General features: G+C 41.6%; 1 protein-coding gene across 3 annotated transcripts in view; it reads right to left on the bottom strand.

Moving 5' to 3' along the window:
- LOC113033618 (tetratricopeptide repeat protein 28) overlaps window positions 1-22,336 on the bottom strand; it is a 188,038-nt gene that overhangs the window by 58,870 nt on the left and 106,832 nt on the right. For all 3 annotated transcript variants that reach the window (XM_026187594.2, XM_026187595.2, XM_026187596.2), the window contains 3 exons: window positions 14,016-14,163; window positions 5,626-5,898; window positions 3,737-3,867 (listed from right to left, as the gene is read on the bottom strand). In XM_026187594.2, the coding sequence (XP_026043379.1) occupies window positions 3,737-3,867; window positions 5,626-5,898; window positions 14,016-14,163 (552 nt within the window). The remainder of the gene's footprint in view (window positions 1-3,736; window positions 3,868-5,625; window positions 5,899-14,015; window positions 14,164-22,336) is intronic.

Below are 22,336 nucleotides of genomic sequence, written 5' to 3'. Positions count from 1 at the left end.
TCCTTGTTTCTATAGCAGAGACACTGGCTATTAGATTTTCACTACCTAACTATCCATAAGTTTTATTTATATAGCATTCATTTGAAATCTTTCTACGGGGAAAATACTGATTCCTGGATTATCTCCAGTTACACTTGATAGAGGAGGGTCCTCATCCTAAAAAGAGCCTGCATTAAGGCTTGGGTGCACTGGGGTCAGTGACCCAATCCTTAAGTGGACATCTTACTTAAAAACACTAGAGGACAGGCCCAGCATGCAGCTATGCATGTTGTTTGAGAGAAACTCCCTTTAAGTGTGTGGACAAGGTTGTCAGGTCCCTGGTGGAATGTTCACACAGGCCATCAGGACACTAAAGACTTCCTCTACAATACACTATTTTTTATTTAGTAGAAATAATTCTGTATAGACACAAGTTATCCCATGTGTGGTTTTGACAAAAGAAACAAAACAAAATCCACAGTGCACAGACTGGACACTGACGACTATGTGAACAACAGTGAGAAAGAGGAAAGGGCAGCGAGCTGCATGTGTAAACACAAGCTTATGCTTTCTGTGAAAAATGCAGGATTAGGCTGCATGCTGACCTTGATTTTCCTGAGGGTAACTGCGTGTATGTTTGATACACGGAGAGTACATGAATCTCCGCTATGTGCTGAGCTGTTGCCTTAGCCTTCTCAAAAAAGGTCCTGCAAAAATGACAGCAAACGTCCCACAGAGCACTGAAAAGGACAGGTTTTGATTCTTAGCACCAGCCCAAAAACACATACCAATTACTTTTATAAAGCATCCTAGTTAATGACGCTCTGTTATTGATACTTAGAGGTAGAGTAAGTAGTTGTTACAGGGTATTTAACAGGAAAAAATAATATTCTATTCATAAATAAGCATTGAAAAGTGTGTAATTATATCTGCCAACAAATTGATGCTTTCTCAAAAATTTAGAATACATTAAAAATACATAGCAGTGGTGGAACCGCAGTGTTGCCCAGCAAACTTGTATTCGTGGACTGAGATGGAAATTGCTGTTTTACCTAATCGGGTTTTATGTATGTAGCTATAGACCAGCCATACAGAGAGAACACCTTATGAGTTACTTTGAATTTAAAAATCACAAAAAGCACTGTCAGACATTTGTACTTGTATATTTTCATGATCGTTTCTCATGATGTCGTTCTCTTGCACTTCTTCATCTGCCTCCTCCACCACTGCTCTCTCTCATCCCTAATTACCACCTCATCTTCCTCATCTTCACCTCAGCCTCATCTCCTGAATTGAAGTTTATTTATTTCCAATATTGCCGCAATTACTTATTGTCAGCAGACTAGACCAGTGACCCTCCCATCTCCAAACAGCTGACAACTCGCTGGCTAAACAACAACAATAACTGGTTATAAGCAAACAGCATACCAGCTAACATCAGGTCTGAGTGTCCTAAAAATCACACATTTTCACATCGTATGAGAGTTTATACACTAAACTCATGATTTAGTCATAACTAACTAATGGCTTATGGACACTATCAGGCCTTGCTAGAAAGCTTATGCAGCTTGTGAAAGTCACTATTTTCCCAGGCCAGCAGCACTGATACCTGCTGAAAGGCTTCCCTAATACCTTTAGCACAGATGCTGATAGGTTTCCGTGATGAAGAAGAAGAGGTTTCTGAGTAGAGTTGTGTTAGTCTAATATATAGGAGGAGTCATTCCTGACATAGCTATCACTAATGCCAACTAATCAGGGCCGGTATAATCGGATTTGGGCTTCTGATGTCACCCAGGACCAGTTCCCATGGTGAGACAGAAAACAAATACTATGGAAAAGAAAAACCTCCAGGAGCTGCAATGACCTGAATTTGATTTTGAATATAAGAGTGCTATCAAACGTAGGAAAAAGAGGATATAAACACATGCATGTCCATATTAGATCCAAGCATTTTAGCTTCATGATTAAAACCTTAGGCTTAACGCAATCAAAACCCACATCCAACATTAACTCAGTTCCATTGTCCGCAACATTTTTTTTCCTAAATGAACCATTTCACCAGATGATTTCATTATTGTCTCCAGGAAATTTACTAAACAATTCAAGTTGTTACAAGTCACCAATGGCACAAATTCCCAATGTTCCCTGAGAATCTATGCATCATCTCCTGCTTGAGGGCCTTCATAACACCCTTAGACTGCAGGCCAGACACTGGAAATCCAGGCAGCAACAACATCCTTCCTCGGGCCTCTAGGAAGTGACCTCAGCTTCAGAAAGGCCAGATAAAAAAATCCACATCAGGAACAAAAACACCAGGCTGACTGTAATGAGCTCTCCACTCGGCTCCAGTGTGTTCTGAGGGAGACCAGGTGGTGTGACACACATATGACTCTGATTAAGGGGCCTTTAGATGAACAAGAGGACAAGGGGGGCAAGTAGGGCTGGCTGTGCAGGGGGCAATCGAGACCTTGCGCATATGAGGCAACGATTAATGCTGTTCAATGACCTCCAATAGACCCAAAGATGTTCCTGCAGACATGAGTGGTCAGTTTCCCACTTGTGTTTCACATATAGAAGCACTGTTTCTGCACTGTTTTCTTTTAAGAAGCGACAGTGAAGTGACAGCACAGGCCTTAGTGGCAGATAGTCTGATATACTTCTCTGCAGTCTTTAGATGTCACTACAAACTCTGGCCAGAAGAACTATCTCATGTCTATATCTCATATAATCAAAACATTTCTTTTTAGCAGAACAGTCAAATAGCTGAGAGCAGTCAACGCCTTACATGTGTTGCCTGTATCCCTCACTAACATCAAATAACAGAGAGGTTTCACTCTGGCGTCTGTAGGCTTATAATCTGACTTGTGCTCTGCACATGTTCTCAGAATGTGAGAGTGAAAGATGTCAAGGGCACCTCTGGCCTCATTTTCAACAGTTAGTTTCATCCTGGCGCATTGTGCCACGTCTGGCTGGACCGTTTAAATGTCTCCCGATATCAGGCAGCATAAACAAGCAGGCCTGCCTGTTGGGAAGGATAAGGAATGAAGGGGAAACAGAGGCCATTCTTCTGCATGTGCGACAGGAATTGTGTTGGAACAAGCACCTGTCAACCCCCACCAATGACCGCAGAGAGAGGGAGAGAGAAACAGATGACAGAGCAAGGAGAGAAAGAGGGCACCAATTGAAAGAAAAGTGGATCAGTCTGTCCAACTTTTTTCCTCCCTCTCCTTCATGTTCTTCTCTCCTTCCAACTCCTCCTTTCTCTCGCTGCCTCAAACAACTTAATCTCTCTAAATTACATTCCAAAGCAGGCATATGCTCCAAAGTCCCAGACTTACTGCTTCACAAACCAGATACACATCTACATAATATCTGCATAAATACTTTGCATTGATAATAAGGAGAAACAGCTGCCAAGGCTATCCTACTGCCCTTTATTACAACTTCCTCATTCTTCGTCCTCCGCCATCACCTTCACTTGTTCTCTACATTAACTTGACGCCAGTTTTTTCTTTTTTTTAAATAGACAAAGCGGAGCAGCATCTCTGTGACCTTCAGCCTCCACCTTCAAGTACCCTCTAAAAGACAGAGCTGAAGAATGCTAGGCACAGCACAATTTCACACCTACAACATGATAAGAGACTCAGGGAGAGAGAAAAAGGGAAAGAATGGTAGTAACATCAATTTATCGCCCTCTGAGATGACAGCTATTCCGCTCTATCCGTTTCAAGACTGCTGCAATTTGTGCGTTTCTTACCTCTCTGTCCTTTAACTTCATGGCCAGAACCAGCTGGTTGCGATGGTTGGTCAGCGCTTCACGGTAGTTCCCCTTGGAGAAGAATGCCGAGCCCAGATTCCCGTGAGCACGGCATTCCCCTGTTTGGTCACCTGAAGAGGGAAAACCACAAGGGATGAGAATGAAATTTCAAGAGTTAACAAATAAAATTTACAGTATAGCTCAGAGGATTGCAAACCAGTCGGTGATTATTTCACATCATTCCACTGTCACTGTCAAACAGGGACGTGATGAACCACATCTATGCCACTGACATGCCATTACACCCTTAAAAGGGAAAGTGCCGTTATAACCCGTTATAAGTTCTCCACAGTAGAGTGCCTTTTCTGACAGCTGGTAGTGTTGATCTCAATGCTCCAGAGGGTGAAAGGGGAAAGCCTTATTATTTCTTCCTGACAGAGAGGCCCCACAGACAGGGCCAAAGTAAAGCACAAGTCTCTGTGCTCTACCTGAGAACCACAGCTCCTTATCTGCAGCTGTGCTGCCCAGTCATGTGTCAAACTGTGTGGGGGTAAAAAGAGTGGAGCCAGTCTGTGCTACTCCCTGTTTTCATTTTTTCCTATCTTCCCTTCAGAAGTTTTTTCCCTTTCCTTTCCTGTCTTTCTCACCTTTTCATATGTTAATCCCAAACGGGCAAATCCATACTTACTGCAGGCATTATTTATTTTTGAGCAAACAAAATAGAAAATTCCCAGCAGCGACTGGAATTTGACCATTTTAGTGGAATATATTCAGATGGAAAGATACACAAAAGAGACAAAAAAGAAATAAACTTCACTGGAAGGTCACACTAACAACTTTTATACTAGAACTCATCACGATACACAAGAATTAGTCTAAAATATTTGCTACATTGAACATGTACAGACTACTTTGTAGAGTGCACGTGCCTGTTATGCGTTACCGGGCAAAACAAGCTCTTCAGTTTTTTGTTTTGTTCTGAACCTCGAATTTTTGAACTGTGTTTGTGTGACATGGGTAAGTTAAATGGACTGGTACTTATACAGCGCCTTCCTTCTCAGCTGAGTACTTAAAGTGCTTTCTACTGCAAGTCTTATTCACCCAATCACACACACATTCATACGACGCTTTTATCTTTGCCTGAGCACTTTCTAACATTCGCACGCACGCGCACACACGCGCACACACGCGCACACACGCTCCGATGGATGCATCAAGAGCAACTCAGGTATGAAAGTAAGCAGAGACGCAGTACATGAGTTATGTAAGGCTGGAGTTGAGGACAAGAATGCGTTTTGATTAGGGCTAGCATTAGCATGCTGTAATGCTTACAGTGATAATCTATGTGGCTAAACATACTGACAAGGTGATCGCTAACAGCCAAAGCTTAATGCTCAAACACTGTTCAGACTGTCCTCGTGCTTACATCTACTTTAAGCACAAAATATACTGCGGCTAATGGGATCATTTTATTTGGTCACAAACTAAAGAAACAAACAAATTAGATCAAATCTTTCGTAATTTCACAATGGCACAAATAACAAAGTTAGAAGATTACATAAAACCACAGTGTTCATTCTCATTAATAACCACCCAACAGCTGCTGACTGATTGACAGACACTGTCATCACCAGTCCAAAATACTGTATGATGACTGATCACAAAGATTTCACTCATTTATTAGCTGTTTACATAATTTAACAAGAAAAAATGACAAAGGGCTTATGAGGATCTGAGCATTTTCTCTCTATTATTTATAGTTCAAGATTGTTTCATTTTAAACAATAGGGCACAATAATGAAATGCCACACTCTGGGAACTTTTGTGTCTAAGCAATCTATATTAACCTATATTATCTGCATCCAGTCACCCTGAGTCAGGGGTCTTACCTAAGGTTTTGGCCACTTCCAAGTCCTGCTGCATGTAGCTCGTGCTCTTCTCTGTGTTGCCCAGGGACCAGTGAGCGCTGCTGAGGGCAGAGAAGACGGAGCCGCGTAGCTTGAGGCTGCATGTGCCGATCTTCAGTGCGGCTTCTAGCACCACAACAGAGGCCGTGTGGTGGCATGCTGTCAGCAGCTCCTGGCCGATCACAGAAACCACCACAAATGGACTTTTGTCCAGCTTCATCTTTTGCAGCTGCTGATAGGTGGGCTCGAGAGACTCTGTGCAGGAGAGACACAAGCAAGCCAAGATTAGAAACAGACTGCAGATTATTCCAATGGAGAAACTTGTTCTGACACTCTGATGGGCACCGATATCTGACACTGACTGCAATAACTGTTACGTGTTTAACGTCTCCGACAAAGGTGACTGTTGTCTGAATTTAGATTCTACTTTTCCTCCAGTAACAGTTGTGTTTTGTCTGCCTCAGTAAGCATAGCCTGCAGCCTGACTGACTGCTTTCACTGACAATTTAACAATAACTCAATATACGAGCCATTTTTCTGTTCTTCCACTCTGACTGGAGTGATCAGAGGCAATTTCCAACAGTTCTGTGTAGAAATAGCAACAGTTTAGACCACTGGGGGCAACTGTCTTTACAAACCACAGAGCAAAACCAAATTTGTGCCTTTTCCTTCAGCTAGTACGGATATTTGAGGGAATTTAAGGGAATGGCGCACGATGAGTAGGTTTTGAGACAGTTTTAAAAGTGATGGGGAAACGACTGCAGCTGAAGCACAGCAACAGCATCGGTGGAGAAATGCAGAGCAAAGGAGATGCAGAAAGGTGACCTCCGAAGAGGCTGAAAATACACACAATGACATAAATCAATGGTGGGCCACGTGGGATTCGGGATTCAAAGGCCCCTCCAGACTTGCCAAGTCCTCCGGCAGATATGAGCATCAAACCACATGAAGGGTGAGTAAGGGAGGCTTACCCAGTTATCTATTTTTTCTGCCGTCTACTGATGCATTAGCGTTCTTCTGTTAAGTACGCATTTGAATTCATCAGAGTAAATTCACACGGCCCTGTATTTGCAAATGTCCCGAGGAGAATTGCTACTAATCAGGGCAAAGCGCTTCACAGAAGTCCGTGCCTGTACAAACGGGTACGCGTGACCAGATGTGTAGTCTACAATTCGTCGTAACTCAGTCTGAGAAACATCCACAGATGCTAATTCACCTAGACACACACACACGCACAATATGAGATGCATCCTCACACAAGCACTCAAAAGCATAACTGATGATGCTCTTTCAAGAGCGTCGCTTCTGTTCCAGGACTTGGCAGAGTGTCGTGCTTATGGAGACAGTGCGTGCATATAATATCCATTCATAGCTTGTAATTGCTGTCGGAGTGACATCAAGAGCTGACTCATAAATCAAACACTGAGAGAATGCTTTTTTAAAAAGGTGTCATGGTTGCTGCATTCATTCGTTAAACAGGTAGTTATGACAACATCTGACTGGATTGTTTCACACACATACACGGGCTTACAAACAAACGCTTAAGAGAATAGAGTCGTGGGCCAATAGAGTGCTGTGAAAAAAGGGCTGAGAAAGACCCCGTTCTGATTTCTGATTTTTTTGCATATTTGTCACAAGTAATTGTTTCAGATGATGACATTAGTTTTAACAATTGTAATTTTTTTTTAAAAATGCAGTTTTTAGATGATTATTTCATTGGTTAGGTAAAACGCCTATCTAATAACGGGTTGTGCCACCCCTGGCAGCAAGAACGGAGGTCAAGTGTTTGCAATAACTGGTGATTCTTTAAGTGTGGATTTTGAATAGACCACTCCAAAACCTGCATTTTGTTCATTTTGAGCCATTCAGAGGTGGACTTGCTGGTGTGTTTTGGATCATTGTCCTGTCACAGAACCAAGGTCTGCTGGAGTTTCAGGGCACAAATCGATGACATTTTCCTTCAGGATTTTCTGGGAGAGAGCAGAATTCACTGTTAGAGCAAGTCGTCCAGGTCCTGAAGCAGCAAAGCAGCCCCAGACCATCACACTACCACCACCATGTTTGTTGGTGTGATGCTCTTTTTATGAAATGCTATTTTAGTGGGCTCGCCACTCACGAGAAGGTTCACCGCTGCTCCTCGTCTCACTGTCTCAAAGCCTTAGAAATAGCTTGTCTAATCTTATCCAGACTGTTTCTTTAGATCTGGGCATGATGTATGTCATTTTGAGATCATTTAGTCTACTTCACTTTGTCAGACAGATTCTATTAAACAGATTTCTTAATCGAACAGGTCTGGCAGGTCTGGTGTGACAAGTCGAATTAAACTCAGCTTTCCAAAAAATGAAAAGAATGAAACCATAATTTAAGAACTGTATTTTTTATTTACCCAGGTGATCTTTACCCGATATTAAAATTTGTTTGATGATCTGAAACATGTACATGTGACATATGCATATGCAATAAAATAAGAAGTCAGGAAGAGGGTGAATATTTTTTCCACAATACTGTATATGAAGCAAGAATAACAGCCCTCGTGTCGCAGAAAACATCTAACAGAACATCATAACGTTGTACCTCTTTCTCGCCTTTTGCCTTTTAATATTGCTTTTGCAGCCAGAGCCATACGTTCCTTTAGTGACTGGATATGTGCAGAGCATGACTGCATACAGTATCACTAATGCACCATAGTCTGCCTTCCATTTCATGTGAATAAAGATATAAGGCATGCACTCTCCCTCCTGCATTAGGCACACGTGTCATCAGCGGGACTGGTGAAGCTATAAAATACTCTTTTTAATTTTTAATCCCTCGATTTCATGGAAATTGCCTCTGCGATACAATATCACTCGATAAGATTATCTTTACCATCCTCTCCCTTTGAAATTAATGTAAATGTTTGCTGCCAGCTGGATTTCATTTGTGATTATGACGAGTTAAATACAAGTCGTGGAAGAAATCTCATTAAAAGACTAAAAGTAAAATATTTTACCTGCACTGTCAATGCCACCCAGCGCTTTGTTCGTTAGGCAAAAACGCCCCCTGTGAAGAGTTGTGTTTCTTTTTTTCCAGCAGTGTATTCGGTTTGGAATCAAATATTTTGGCTGCTTTACTTTCTTTGAAATTAACACAGCAATGTGTTAACTCGCTGTGGTTTATCGGTCAACAATGCAGTTTTTACCCCTAAAAAATAAACTATATTAACAACTTCTGGTAGGAACAGTTCATTGTCTGACTTGATCATTCACTGAATCTGTTGAGAAAAAGAAAATGCAGAATAAAACTAACTAATCCTCTCAGCAACAAAAAAAATTATTATAAATACATAAAAATCCTCCTTCCTTGCTCTCTCCAGGGAGGTCAGCTTGCTAGGCTGCAGTGGTTTCCAACCTTTTCCCTCTTAGTACCCACACAGCCTTGTCAGATAAACTGAAAGAATAGCATTCCCTTTTAATACCTTTCATGTTCAGAAGAGTAATTTCAAAACTGTATTTGGACAGCTTTCAGCTTACCATTTCTAATTTATTGCTTCATAGTTTTTTTTCAACAGACCATCACTACTGGCACACTACTTTACCCATAAGTCACTACTTTTGGATACTATTTTGTTTAACATCTCTTCATTTCTTTATGCTCCGAGATCAATTTCACCCACATACCTTTCACTTATTTCCTGTTTCTTTAAGAGGAATGTCATTATAAAAAATATAAGAAATGTATACATAAAAAAGGGCGACTTTTAAAGATTAGAGACCAAAGTAAGACCAAGATATTCAAACTACTTTATAATGTTAAGCTCCTCCCCTTGTAGGAAGACGTTAAAATGCACCACATGACCACGCGTCAGTGCCTATATAAGAATTAAAGATGCTTCTTGGAATTAATGATACTGAATTAATCATACTGCCCACTTCATGTTGTGGTCTTCTTCTGTTAATACTTTAGTAATGTTAGTCGTGTCAAACAATGTGATTTTTGTACTTATGAAGGTTGTTTTTTTCCAGAAAATATTAAAAAATATTAGTTCTTAGGTACAAATTTGCAATTTATTCTGTTCATTTTGTCAGATTTCTTTTAACTTCCATTTCTCAAACAACCTTAAGTTATCTAAGCAAATTTGCTCTAGCCTTTTGTATGGTCCGTATTACTTTGTTCATTATAAAGACTATTTTTGGTCACTCTGTAAGACCAAATTTCAGTGATTTTCTAAGCAGCCTGTCCGTATTTTTCATTAGTTTCCCATATTAACTATGCAGCCAGAGCAGGGTATTCACTTTCCTTTTGAGTCCTCGCACTACTGAACGATGCAATCACATTATTTTTTTAAGCGTTCATATATCACATCCACTATCTGTGTCTTCATCTGTGGAGATTTCACTCCAATCAGTCCCTTTTATTTTGCTGCTGGCTCTTTGGGACTGCTTCATAATTAAATGTGGCTCTGAGCGATTTTTTGGTTTAAATGAATTTTTAAAAAGTTGTTTTGGAAACTTTCATGAGAAAAAGATAGCATTACTGTCTGACACCTCAGTCAAACGACAGCTGTCTTAACATGCTTTTATCTTCCTCATTCAATAGTTAGGTCATTCATTTAACTAATACTTAAACTGCTAGCTGTACTTGAACCAAAAATATTTACAACTTTTTCTATCTATTATTATTTTTAAGATGATGCCCATGGTATAAAATCAAGTGTACTTTGCATTAGCAGGTATTCTGCTTAGTTGCCTTAAGACACACAGTGCCCAGAAACTCTAGTTAAATGAAAATCTTTTAATAGCAGCCTGGGTCAATAGCTGCCACACCATGTCCTTCATGGTTCAACTGGACTGAGCTTCAAGTGAAAAACCTTTTTTAGTTAGCATGTGTGTAAAATAACCCAATGATTAACAATTAAGAACTAATGGATCCTTAAGATTCTCTCTGGCCCTCGAAGAAAACAAACAAGACACAGAATGAGAACAGGAAGAACAGCAGGAATATTCTCCACGGGACCGAAACACAATAATAACACACTATTTCCCCTCAGTTTAATAAAGTATTCTGATTCTGATGACATTAGCGAAAACATAAGAGGCTGTGTTGTCACTGCTCATGCCACTCAGTGCAGGGCTCGCAAAATTGCTAGCCCGACGTCCCGGGGCTAGCGATTTTTCCAGTCGGGCTACCAAAATCCATCTCAGCTCTGCCCGTCGGGCTATCATAGGAAGGAAAGATATGTCAATGCTTTTGCATTCTTTCGCAAATGTAGCTGGGTAATTATGTCATCGATGAGCCACTGTCAATATGTGACACATTGAAATCGCGTTTGAGTTTGCGCTTGTTTTTTGCTTTCACTTTCACTTTGCGATCGCGCGAACTGTGTGTAGAGAGCGGCAGCACTGATTGGTGAGTCACAGATTAATTGCGCACCAATTCCTCTGGCATCGTCTTATCAATCGTTAGCTTACTATCAAACATGACAAGTGAAATCTCCTGCAGCAAGCTTAAACATGATAGATGTTGATTGCGCAGAGAATTGCTGATCGTTATGTAAGTATGTGTAAAAGCAGATGGAGTTACGCAGGTATTTTAGTTCTGCAGAGCCAAACAAGACAGGTCAGGGTGAAGAAGGGGCAGCCAAAGAAAAGCCTACCACAAATCGGAGAAGTTATGACAAATCAGACTATGAGGCAAAAGGAAAGTGCAGCTTTTTTGGTTTCATGGACAAAAGAATTTATGTGGCTGGAATATGATGAGCTAAATAACATAATGTTCTGCCGGGTGTGTTGTGAGTTTCCCTTGATTTCTGAGTCGACAAGCGCCTTTGTTACTGGGACCAGTCATTTTAAGAAAGACCCCATCAGAACCCATGAGAAATGTAAGAAATGCATCATTGCTCAGTCTGCAGTATCTTTCCCAGAACAAACACCAATTGCAAAAAACATACTAAAAACAGACCAAGCATAACAAGAAGTCCTGAAAAAGCTGTTTAGAACAGCGTACTATGTTGCAAAGAGTGAACTACCATTGGCAAGATTTAGCAGTCTTTGCAAACTTCAAAAAGCAAATGTCCTAGATCTTGGTTCCACTTGCTTCTTACTGAACACTGATTCATGTTCTACACAGTTCTTGCAAGTTCATAGAAATTTCTGTTCAATTAGAACCAAGTATTTGAGTTGATGATTGTAATTTGTTGTTGTAATTTGTGTTTTAAATATTTTTAGATTGATGTTTTGTTTCCTTTACAATATTATACTTAAATGTATAAAATTGTCCTCTTTTTTTATTCGGGCTACTTAAATTTATTTTGGGCTACCAAAAACTGAAGAGTGCCTGCCCGAAGGGCTACCAGGGATTTTGAAATTTTGCGAGCCCTGCAGTGATATAGGTGGACAATGTTGATGTTATAGGAAAAAACGACAGGAGATTCTAAACTGCACGTGTGCAGCAAGCCTTTGTTGGGTTGAACTGTACATAAAACAGTATCGTTTATCAAAAGACAAACGCCTTTATTCAGTTCTCTTTGGTCCCTTCTTCTTGTCTCATTCAGGGATTTGTTTATTTTGAATAAATGTTATCGGCTGGATCTCTTCACCCAGTGGCAAACCATAAACCTAACAGTGATCTGAGCAGTCTGAAAATAAGTTTGTTGAGACGACAGCGGTAAGATAAATGACCGAGCTAAGTGAGCGCTGCAGTCACAGCTAGATATAATCAACTGTTTCTTGTCATCAGCTGCATGGTTTATATGCTGATGAGGAAAAAAATGTATCCAGTTTTCACCAAAGACATTTGTACTACGATAAATTTGAGCCAACCTAAAGACTTTTCATAGTTATAACAACGTTGTTACCACCAAAGGCAAGCCAGCAAGAAACCTATTACAATGATTATATAATTAGGCTTTTACACAACTAACAAGCAATATTTTGATAAGTACTTTGATAAATGCTTCTTTAAAGTGTTTAAAGTGGTTTTGATAAATATAATTTGGCGTTAATTAGTTCCAATTAAAATGGCAGCAGAGGTAACGAACTCTGGATCCTGAATTACTGCACGGCTATTAAACGTGGCAGACAGAAACATGGCACTTTCTGCTTGAAGGAGAGAAAGCAATGCTCGCCTACCTTTCTTTCACTTATCAGGGGACTTTGGCTGAGTAACACTGATTATCCTCCCTGTTTGCTGGCGTAACATTGATTATCGTCCCCTTGTGCCAGGAGTCCCTCTGAGAGGATCATTGCTCTTAATCCTTTGACCTAACTACCTCTCCTCAACACACCTTGGATTAGGTCCTCTGGTGGTTGCCTGGCACTCTGGGAAATAGGGTAAACAATTAAGAGATTAAGTGGCTTGGGCTAAATGTTGGTCTACCCCTACTAAGAGGACCCATTCTGGTCCATAATGCTGAGGTCTGGGCTCACACCCAAAGCCTTTTTTTGTTTTGGTTCCAATGGCAGGCTTATATGCTCACTGTCGTTAAGATGGGCTTTCCATTCTTTTCTCTCTTTGCAATATTTTTTGTCGCATTTGCACAAGAATATTCAGAGGAGCACGGTATTCAATCACGGAAATGCTGATTCCTCACTGAACAAAGGCCTTCTGAGCTACTGATCCACTGCACAGTGCAGTAATTTTTGGATTATAAAAACAAGGCCACATTTATTCAGAGGCACGGCATCAGAGGAGTTTGGCAAGGAGGTGATGACAAAGCGAGACTGCAGGATGACTCACAGTCTACGCTGGCAATCTGTGCCATCTAGATCTGAAGCATATTAAATTCTCCGCAGTGGTCATCTAAAGTAAAACTGGTGCCAGGTTTGTTTGAGGCTCATTAGGCTGGCCCATACGGATTACTCATGGACAATCAGGTCGCTGCAGTTGTTTGATACAACAGATAACAGTGCGCAACAAAAAAAGACCACATTTTAGTGACAATCTTGGCCTGAATACGCTACTTATAAATCCACTCAGCTTTAAGAAGAAAAAGGCTTACACAGGGGCAGACACAGACAATGGCATTAGTGCTGGATGCTCATTAAGATAACAGGCTATCAATGTGTGTCAGCCTGACTGACAGTAAGATATGCTGAAGCTGCAGGCGTCATTCCTTAGAATCCGAAGGTAAGTGCTTGACACCACCAGTCGCTCACAAAGACAGGAAGATGGGCAGATAGAGAGATGGCCTGCCCACAAAACGGGTACAAAACTGACAGGTAAAGTCACCTCAACGCATTTATTGACTGAGCGAGGATTATCTCCGAGACAGGCTTTTAGGCTGCTGTAGGACAGAAACGTGAATAAGGTGAAGCAGAAAAAGAGTGACACACACACACGAAGACCTGCTGACACGCGCGCACAGAGTGCACGTGTTCACCTGCCACATTTCTCACCTCGTAAGGGCGACTTCATGGCGGCTTCTACCATGCCCACCAGTAGCTGTAGGCTCTTGGGGTCTTGGGCCAGCCCCGAGGCGAAGGCGGCCAGCGCGTCGGCATGGCGTCCAAGGTACTGAAGGGCAACACCCTGTCGGAAGTATGCCTGCAGAGAGAAGGAGGTAAAAGAGCTATCAGTGCTCAAGTCTTCTGCCACAGCATGGGGCTTTATTCAAACACATTACCAGACACACTCATTTCACGCCATTAGCATTTTTTCCACATGAGCAGTTTTCTGAACATGGCACCTCTCTCCTTTGTATTCCCATAATAGAGTGATCACTGGCTTTTTTTGTACTTGTTAATTGGATTATAAGTTTTACATAAATGCACATGTTACACTCTGGCTGGCTGCCTTCTCAGGAGCAACGATTGTTTTTCTATTCAATTTTTTTTTTTGCTCTCTGTCTCCTTGCTGTGGGAGTAAACTGCACAAGTCGAGCGCTGGGATTTCTCTGGCTGTTAGAAAAAAAAAGTGATGGGAAAGAGAGAGGGGAATGAGACAGAACTACTTACTCAAGTCTGCCTGTAGTTTAGAAAATAACACCCATAAATACTTCAGATTACTTATTCTCTTTGACAGTACACACTTGTAAAAGAGTAACCCAACTGCCCAGTCTGTTTTTGCTATACTTTTTTTTTTTAAACTTCAGATATGTATTTGCGTAATGTTTTGGACACATGGAAGAGCCTTCAAAGAGACAGAACTCAAACAGATTTGTCATCCAGTCATTTATTCACAGAGCTGGGAAAGTCACATTGTTGGAAGCATAATAAATCAGTACCATGAGGCAGATACTGCATGCAACTTGTAACATATTGTATCTTTCTGTTAGAGACTAATTCTTTTTTTTTTTTTTTGGAACATTGTGCACACTGAAACCTAAAACAGACGCTGTCTCTGCGATCCAAAGCCCCAACAATAAGTGTGCTTCCCCCCCCCCCGCATGTCTGTTTGGAATCACTAGCTGCAGAGAGATCTTTCATCCAGGCAAGTAACTCAGTATGTTTGTGTCTAAGGCCCGATCAGACAGAAATCCTCCTACTGAGTTGTTAAACCTGACTCTGGTCCAGTCTTACAACACCAGCAAAGAGAGATGAAACTACGTTGCGCTCATTATTCACAATCCAAACCGATAAATCCCCTTCAGGAGAAAGCAAAGTGTCTCCCAGAATAGTCATATATGGGCTCGTGTCGCACATTTACAGCTACAAAGCAATAAGAGATAAGAGTCCCAAAGTCTCCCTTACGCTGGTGTGTTTTTTGTGCGCTGGCTCGTGTGTGAGGGGTAGCAGCAGCGGTCCAGGCTACCATCTGGCTAACTTCTCGCGCGGTAGGCAGCAACTCCACTCATAGCTTCCAAAAGTGACACAAGGGCTAATTTGCCATTAGCATCTAAGAGGCCTTTTCATTAGCCTTCCCAAGTTTCTCTGTTAGCACGACTAGCAAGTGAGAAAAGCAGAGAGGATTAGGGAAAATGAGACATGACATCGAATTTACAGAGACCAGTAATTAATTTCGCTTCCGTCCGAGACCCCCCACTGACTACCAATCTCTCTCCAGACCTGCTGCCCCCCACTTCAACATTTCCGCCGCCCCTCACTTGCATCACATCTCCAATGAAAATGACGACGACAGAGATTAAATTCAAAGCATTAACCTTTGTTCTAACACTGTTATTATATGAGTGGAGCACGGTTCAGGGAATCCGCTCAATATTAATTGCATCTAGCAGCAGTGGAGTTTGGGCAGGATGCACTGGCTAGAATTGAGAGACCCCACAAACGTTTTGCCCAAGGGAACAAAAGACATTTAAAAGCACTTCTCCCTTTGATTAGATTTAGCCTACAATATGACTGCTCTCCCTTTCATTCTCTTAAGCGCCGTACCCTGACCGAGACGACCGGGGAAAGAAGATGAAGGGAAAAAGATGTATTTAAAAGGAAGGTTTGAGTCAAACCAAAAAAAAAAACGTCCTCTTCTTTAATCACTTCATTGTAGCTTCTCTCGTCCTACATAAGGTTGAAAGACTAGACCGGCTAGAAAATACATTGAAATACTGGAAAACAGAAGCACAACACTGAATGCATCACTGCAAAAGTGACAGAATCGATGTGCCATACAGCCTTATAAGATTTCTTCTTCCATTAGTCTCCCATGGGCTTCAAAATACACCATATGGCTGCACAAAGACATAAATGTCACATAACCTCAGCCTCGGCATAATCCAACAAGTCAATTCAACCAAGTACCGCTGTTAAAACAGAGGGCTCCACTGAATTTACATTGCAGTGGCTGAATACTAATTAGGGACAATGGTGATCGTGATACTGATGAGAGCTCAAGATAAACCGAAACTGACGTACAAGTAAAAGACTGAATAGCACGCAGCAAAATCAAATAGTGCTGCAGAGATAATGTCGTCAGGTTAGCGATGCTGTTAGCACGGATTGAAGCATTTTGGGTGAAGTAAAAACAAGATGTTTACCCCTACACATTTTTATTTGAATCCACGCTTAAAAGGATCTTTTCTAAAAACACAGCAGCATCTGCTCAGAGCTGTTGCTACAGTGATTAGCACAGCCTCTGTAGCTCTTAGCCAGACAAGAGAAATAAACAGAGGTACGGTACAGGGAGCATTACAAAGAAGGAGGCAGCATCGCAGATTTGCTGTGACCTGTCAATGTACAACATTGTATGCACAACTGAGTGTCAGCGTCTCATCTTTCAGCCAAGAAACAGCTCCCTAAACAGGAAAGAAAGAGAGTCACTCCTGCCAAGTTCCCATGCAGCACATGCCCTCCTGAAACGTGACACATCTGTTTGGCATCTTTTTACAACATGACATCGACAAACCAAGACTTCGAATAATGTGTTTTGCCAGAAATTCAATCCGGGGTGAATTATTGAACCTTCTTGCATGTTCGGGTCTTGTACTTAATGCAGCAATGTGCTGATACCACAGAAGAGTGGATAGAGAGGGGAAGGTTTGTCGTTCGTACCCGTGGGTGAATTCTGAGAGGGCTTATGTGCATGTGTGCAAATGCGTGATTACGTGTGAGTGTGTGTGTGAGAGCAAAAGAGAGAGCCTACAAAACACATATGAATAAGAGACAGGGTAAAAGATTTTCTTCTTTCTCGAATATTTTAATATTTCATGAATCCTTGTTTGATGTAGTTTTAAATATTCATGCTTTTATGCTTAGGAGGAAGAGGGAAATGATGCAAAAAATCACCGCAATACACTGTGCTAGACACTGTGGGGAACCAACATTCCCTGTGCATATACACAAATAAGCTCACGCACACCGCTGAATACGCTCTTTCGCTCTAACAAGCCACTTACAATGAAACATGGACAATATTCTTCAAGTGACAGCTCTGTTGTTCACAATAAGGCTCACAGTCAGAGCAAGTGAACAGAAAGTTGACAAGATTAAGACTGTGAATTCGGCGCAACACCAGCTGTTGGAGGCTCTTTTTCTATTAGGAGATTAATGTCTCAGCATATGTCCTTGTCCCCTTCTTAGGCTGTACACTCTAACCCCAGAGGTGTCCTCAGTCCCTGGGAACATGTCTGTGTTTCCACTTGTCGAGCTTTCCTCAAGATCTCGGGGTTAAAGAAAAAAATCTAGTGAAAACATATATACGACTACCAAATGGATCAGAACACCGAGCAACAATTCAATTCAATTCAATTCAATTATATTTATATAGCGCCAAATCACAACAAAAGTTGCCTCAAGGCGCTTCATGGATACAGAGAAAAACCCAACAATCATATGACCCCCCTATGAGCAAGCACTTTGGCGACAGTGGGAAGGAAAAACTCCCTTTTAACAGGAAGAAACCTCCAGCAGAACCAGGCTCAGGGAGGGGCGGCCATCTGCTGCGACCGGTTGGGGTGAGAGAAGGAAGACAAGATAAAAGACATGTTGTGGAAGAGAGACAGAGGTTAATAACAGATATGATTCAATGCAGAGAGGTCTATTAACACATAGGTGACTGGAAAGGAAAAACTCAATGCATCATGGGAGACGTAGGCTAGACGTAGGGCAGCCTACGTCTATTGCAGCATAACTAAGGGAGGATTCAGGGTCACCTGGTCCAGCCCTAACTATATGCTTTAGCAAAAAGGAAAGTTTTAAGCCTAATCTTAAAAGTAGAGATAGTGTCTGTCTCCTGAATCCAAACTGGAAGCTGGTCCCACAGAAGAGGGGCCTGAAAACTGAAGGCTCTGCCTCCCATTCTACTTTTAAATACTCTAGGAACAACAAGTAGGCCTGCAGAGCGAGAGCGAAGTGCTCTAATAGGGTGATATGGTACTACAAGGTCATTAAGATAAGATGGGGCCTGATTATTTAAGACCTTGTATGTGAGGAGCAGGATTTTGAATTCAATTCTGGATTTAACAGGAAGCCAATGAAGGGAAGCCAAAACAGGAGAAATATGCTCTCTCTTTCTAGTCCCTGTCAGGACTCTTGCTGCAGCATTTTGGATTAGCTGAAGGCTTTTCAGTGAGTTTTTTGGACATCCTGATAATAATGAATTACATTAGTCCAGCCTGGAAGTAATAAATGCATGAACTAGTTTTTCAGCGTCACTCTGTGACAGGATATTTCTAATTTTAGAGATGTTGCACAAATGGAAGAAAGCATTCTTACATAATTGTCTAATATGTGCGTTGAAGGACATATCCTGGTCAAAAATGACTCCAAGGTTCCTCACAGCATTACTGGAGGCCAAGGTAATGCCATCCAGAGTAAGAATCTGGTTAGATACCATATTTCTAAGATTTTCAGGGCCGAGTACAATAACCTCAGTTTTATCTGAATTAAGAAGCAGAAAGTTAGCAGCCATCCAGGTCTTTATGTCTTCAAGACATTCCTGCAGTTTAACAACTTGGTGTGTGTTACCTGGCTTCATGGATAGATAGAGCTGCGTGTCATCTGCATAGCAGTGAAAATTTATGCTATGTCTTTTAATGATGCTGCCGAGGGGAAGCATGTATAATGTAAACAGAATTGGTCCTAGCACTGAACCCTGTGGAACTCCATAATTAACCTCAGTGTGTGAAGAGGACTCTCCATTTACATGTACAAATTGGAGTCTATTAGATAGATATGATTCAAACCACTGCAGCACAGTACCTGTAATACCTACAGCATGTTCTAATCGCTCTAATAGGATATTATGGTCAACAGTATCGAATGCTGCACTGAGGTCTAGCAGGACAAGCACAGAGATGAGTCCACTGTCAGAGGCCATAAGAAGCCATAAGAAGATCATTTGTAACCTACAGTTACAACAGTAATATGATTTGGTAAACGAAGTTTCACTCTGTGTGTATGCAGTCAGCGCTGTTCCTGATATAAGCACTTGTACAGAATTTCTTATAGCGCCGTTTGAAAACCAAATAACCAGACTTTGTATAATTTTCTGAAGAGCTCGTGAGTAATAGTTCTCCAAGATTTTTGAAGGTCTTTCAAAGTTTTGGACATTTGGCTGCTTTTTCGCTTATTTTCAGTCCAGACTTTGTATCTGACCATTTTTGGAGGAATGTTTTTTTTTGTTTTGTTTGTTTCTTAAGCCACTCAACACTGACCTATGAATCATTCAAGTTTAAAAAAAAGCACCTAACTCAAAGGAGGAACCACTGTTGTGTGCACACCAACAGACATTTTTTACTAGCAGCTAGTCAAAAGACACAATTTATTCCCATTTTTTTAGTCAAATCTATGAAAAATGACAAAGATAATACAATTTGGCAGGCATAAAATAGTGTTTTTGCACCAACAAGGTGATTCCCAAAGAGTTATTGGCTGAAAACCTTGCACATCTTTGGATGCTGTGCTGTATGTCCTTAAAAAATTGAGAAAACTGGACGTGAAGTGAAGGACAAAAGAGAAAGTGGTAGTCCAAAAAACAATCCACAGCAGATGAATAGCATCTGAAAGTCGTGTCCTTAAGAAATAGGGGGGAAAATTCAGCAAAAACCTCACAAAGGACCTGAGAGATGCATTTGGCACTTAAGCAAAGTGTGTGACTGGCAACCGTTTCATTTTTCAGCATGACAGCGATCCCAAACACACTGATGATGTTGTAAAAGCATACCTGGATAGAAAACCAGTCTGTAGCACTCGGACCTCAACATTATTAAAGCAGTGTGGGATCATCCTGACAGAGAACAGAACAAAAGGCAGCAAACATCAAAGTGCTTGTGAATGTCCTTCAAGAAGCCTGGAGAACTATTCCTGAAGACTACTTCAAGAAATGACAAGAAATCTGTGTTGAAGAATAAAGGTGGCCACAAGAAATGCTGACTTCCAAGCTAATTAGAATTGCACAAACTCTGTTTTTGTCTTATAATTTCATTAAATATAAAGCTGTAACCATTTTGCAGTATTTGTGTATCTGCACGTGTGTCCACGTACAGTTTCTTTTCTCAAATTGCAGTGTGAGATGCATGTAGTAGTTCTAAGACAAAATGCACCCAGACAACAGGCCTGATCCCAAATCTGTCATTTTCAGAATGGAATCAAATAGCATAGGTAATTTGCACCAAGGGCACTGGAGCTGGAAACACGCCCATCTGTTCAGGTTTTTTTTAACTAACAGCTGAAGCAGTTCTCTCCCTCACATTCAGAGGCGTAAAATCTCACGCACACTGATGTCTCTCTAAACAAGTAGCCTAGCTCCTCACACACAATGCAGACGGCCTGTCACCGAACAGATGGCTACAGCTGTGCTCCGGTAGCCCAAGGCCTTGTGTAGCTTGCTGTCCTGATCGGTGATCAGCAATAATAGAGATGCACTCAAATGTGGAAATCAATAGAAGCCGCATAAGCTCCGTTTAGATCGTGCCACACCCTTCAGTGCTGTACTGTGTTTGGGATACGCCTGCTGCAGATGGATTCTGATCACCCACAGGGCGAGTGGTGCCGAAGCTACGACTCTGAACTGAACCCCCGCTGGTGACATAATGGAACCCAAATCAGTCCATCAAACAGGGACAGCAGGCTGCAAACACACTGCAGGCACACACGCATATACACAAACACAAACTGAGAAAAAATACATCAATATCTCGAGAAGAAAATCGCCCATCTGTCTCCAATAAACGTGTATTACTTGAAATCAGCTTTCCACACCGGCCAGGACGCTGGGATTAGATTAACACTAATAGCGTGACAGGAACAAAGGCATTGCTGCTTTTCTTTCCGCTCTGTCTTTGCTCTTTAACTATAGGTGTTGTTGCCTGGTTGCCAGTGTGGCCCAGAAATGTCATGTGTCGACCAGGGTTTAAGACATGTGCCTGCGCCATCCCTTGCACATCTCCGCCACTACGCTTTCAAGGTGACACAGTCGACTCGGCGGGTACACAAAATGTCAGCTGCTTAATTTAATATCCAGGGATAACTGTCGGCTATGACAAATTAGCTGGGAGAACAGTTGAAAAAGTGAAATGGAATGATTGCAGCTTTGGGCCCACTGCCCTTCAAGCTGACAAGCTGAAAGCCACAGAAGAAGCACAATGGAGCCTCTGCTTAATTAAATCTATTTCTGAAGCCAAAACTGCGAGCTTCTATCCATCTGCCGTGACTCCTCGCAGGTAGACACCCCCCAGTCCCCCATGGTTGAAGAGGTCCGATGATCCCCAGGAGGACCAGTGGGGGCGTTACACCCATTGCCCTGGGTCAAACATAAACCTTTGGCCCCGGGGTCACAGGGATGGAATCATGACGCAGCTGCCTGTCTATTACTGTCTCCCCAATCTAATAAAGCCAAACCCTAAAACGGCAAAACATCCCTGACCTGCATCGATCGATCTGTGTTTATCTGTCCGTTTGCGTTCTGTTTGCGAGGAGAAAAAAAAGCAGTGACAGACTCATTTTTCCCCTCACACTGGATGAAAGATGTCTTCAATAATCCAGCCAATCAATGAAAAAATGTTGCTTTTACAGGATTTTGTTTTGCCTTACGTGCTGACTTTGAGGGCTTTTGTAGAATACTCCCGGTTAACTGTACAGTGACATTTTTGTTAACAAGCTAAGCCACATCAAAGGTGCATGTTAAGCACCTATGCAAGTCAAATTGAGACACCTCGCAATCTGCATGTAGGTAGACACAGTAAAATATTTATGATCCATTGATGCATTCCTCCCTAAAGGCGTTGTACACTCTGGTGATTGCTGTACTATCCAAAGCCCCTAATTAGCCCATTAGATTAGATGGCTTTAATGAGAGCAAATTAAACAGATCATTCTATGTAGAGCTG

Source organism: Astatotilapia calliptera, chromosome 12 (assembly GCF_964374335.1).
Source record: "Astatotilapia calliptera chromosome 12, fAstCal68.1, whole genome shotgun sequence".
In the NCBI taxonomy this organism is placed as follows: Eukaryota; Metazoa; Chordata; class Actinopteri; order Cichliformes; family Cichlidae; genus Astatotilapia; species Astatotilapia calliptera.
This window is presented reverse-complemented; position numbering and strand designations above follow the sequence as displayed.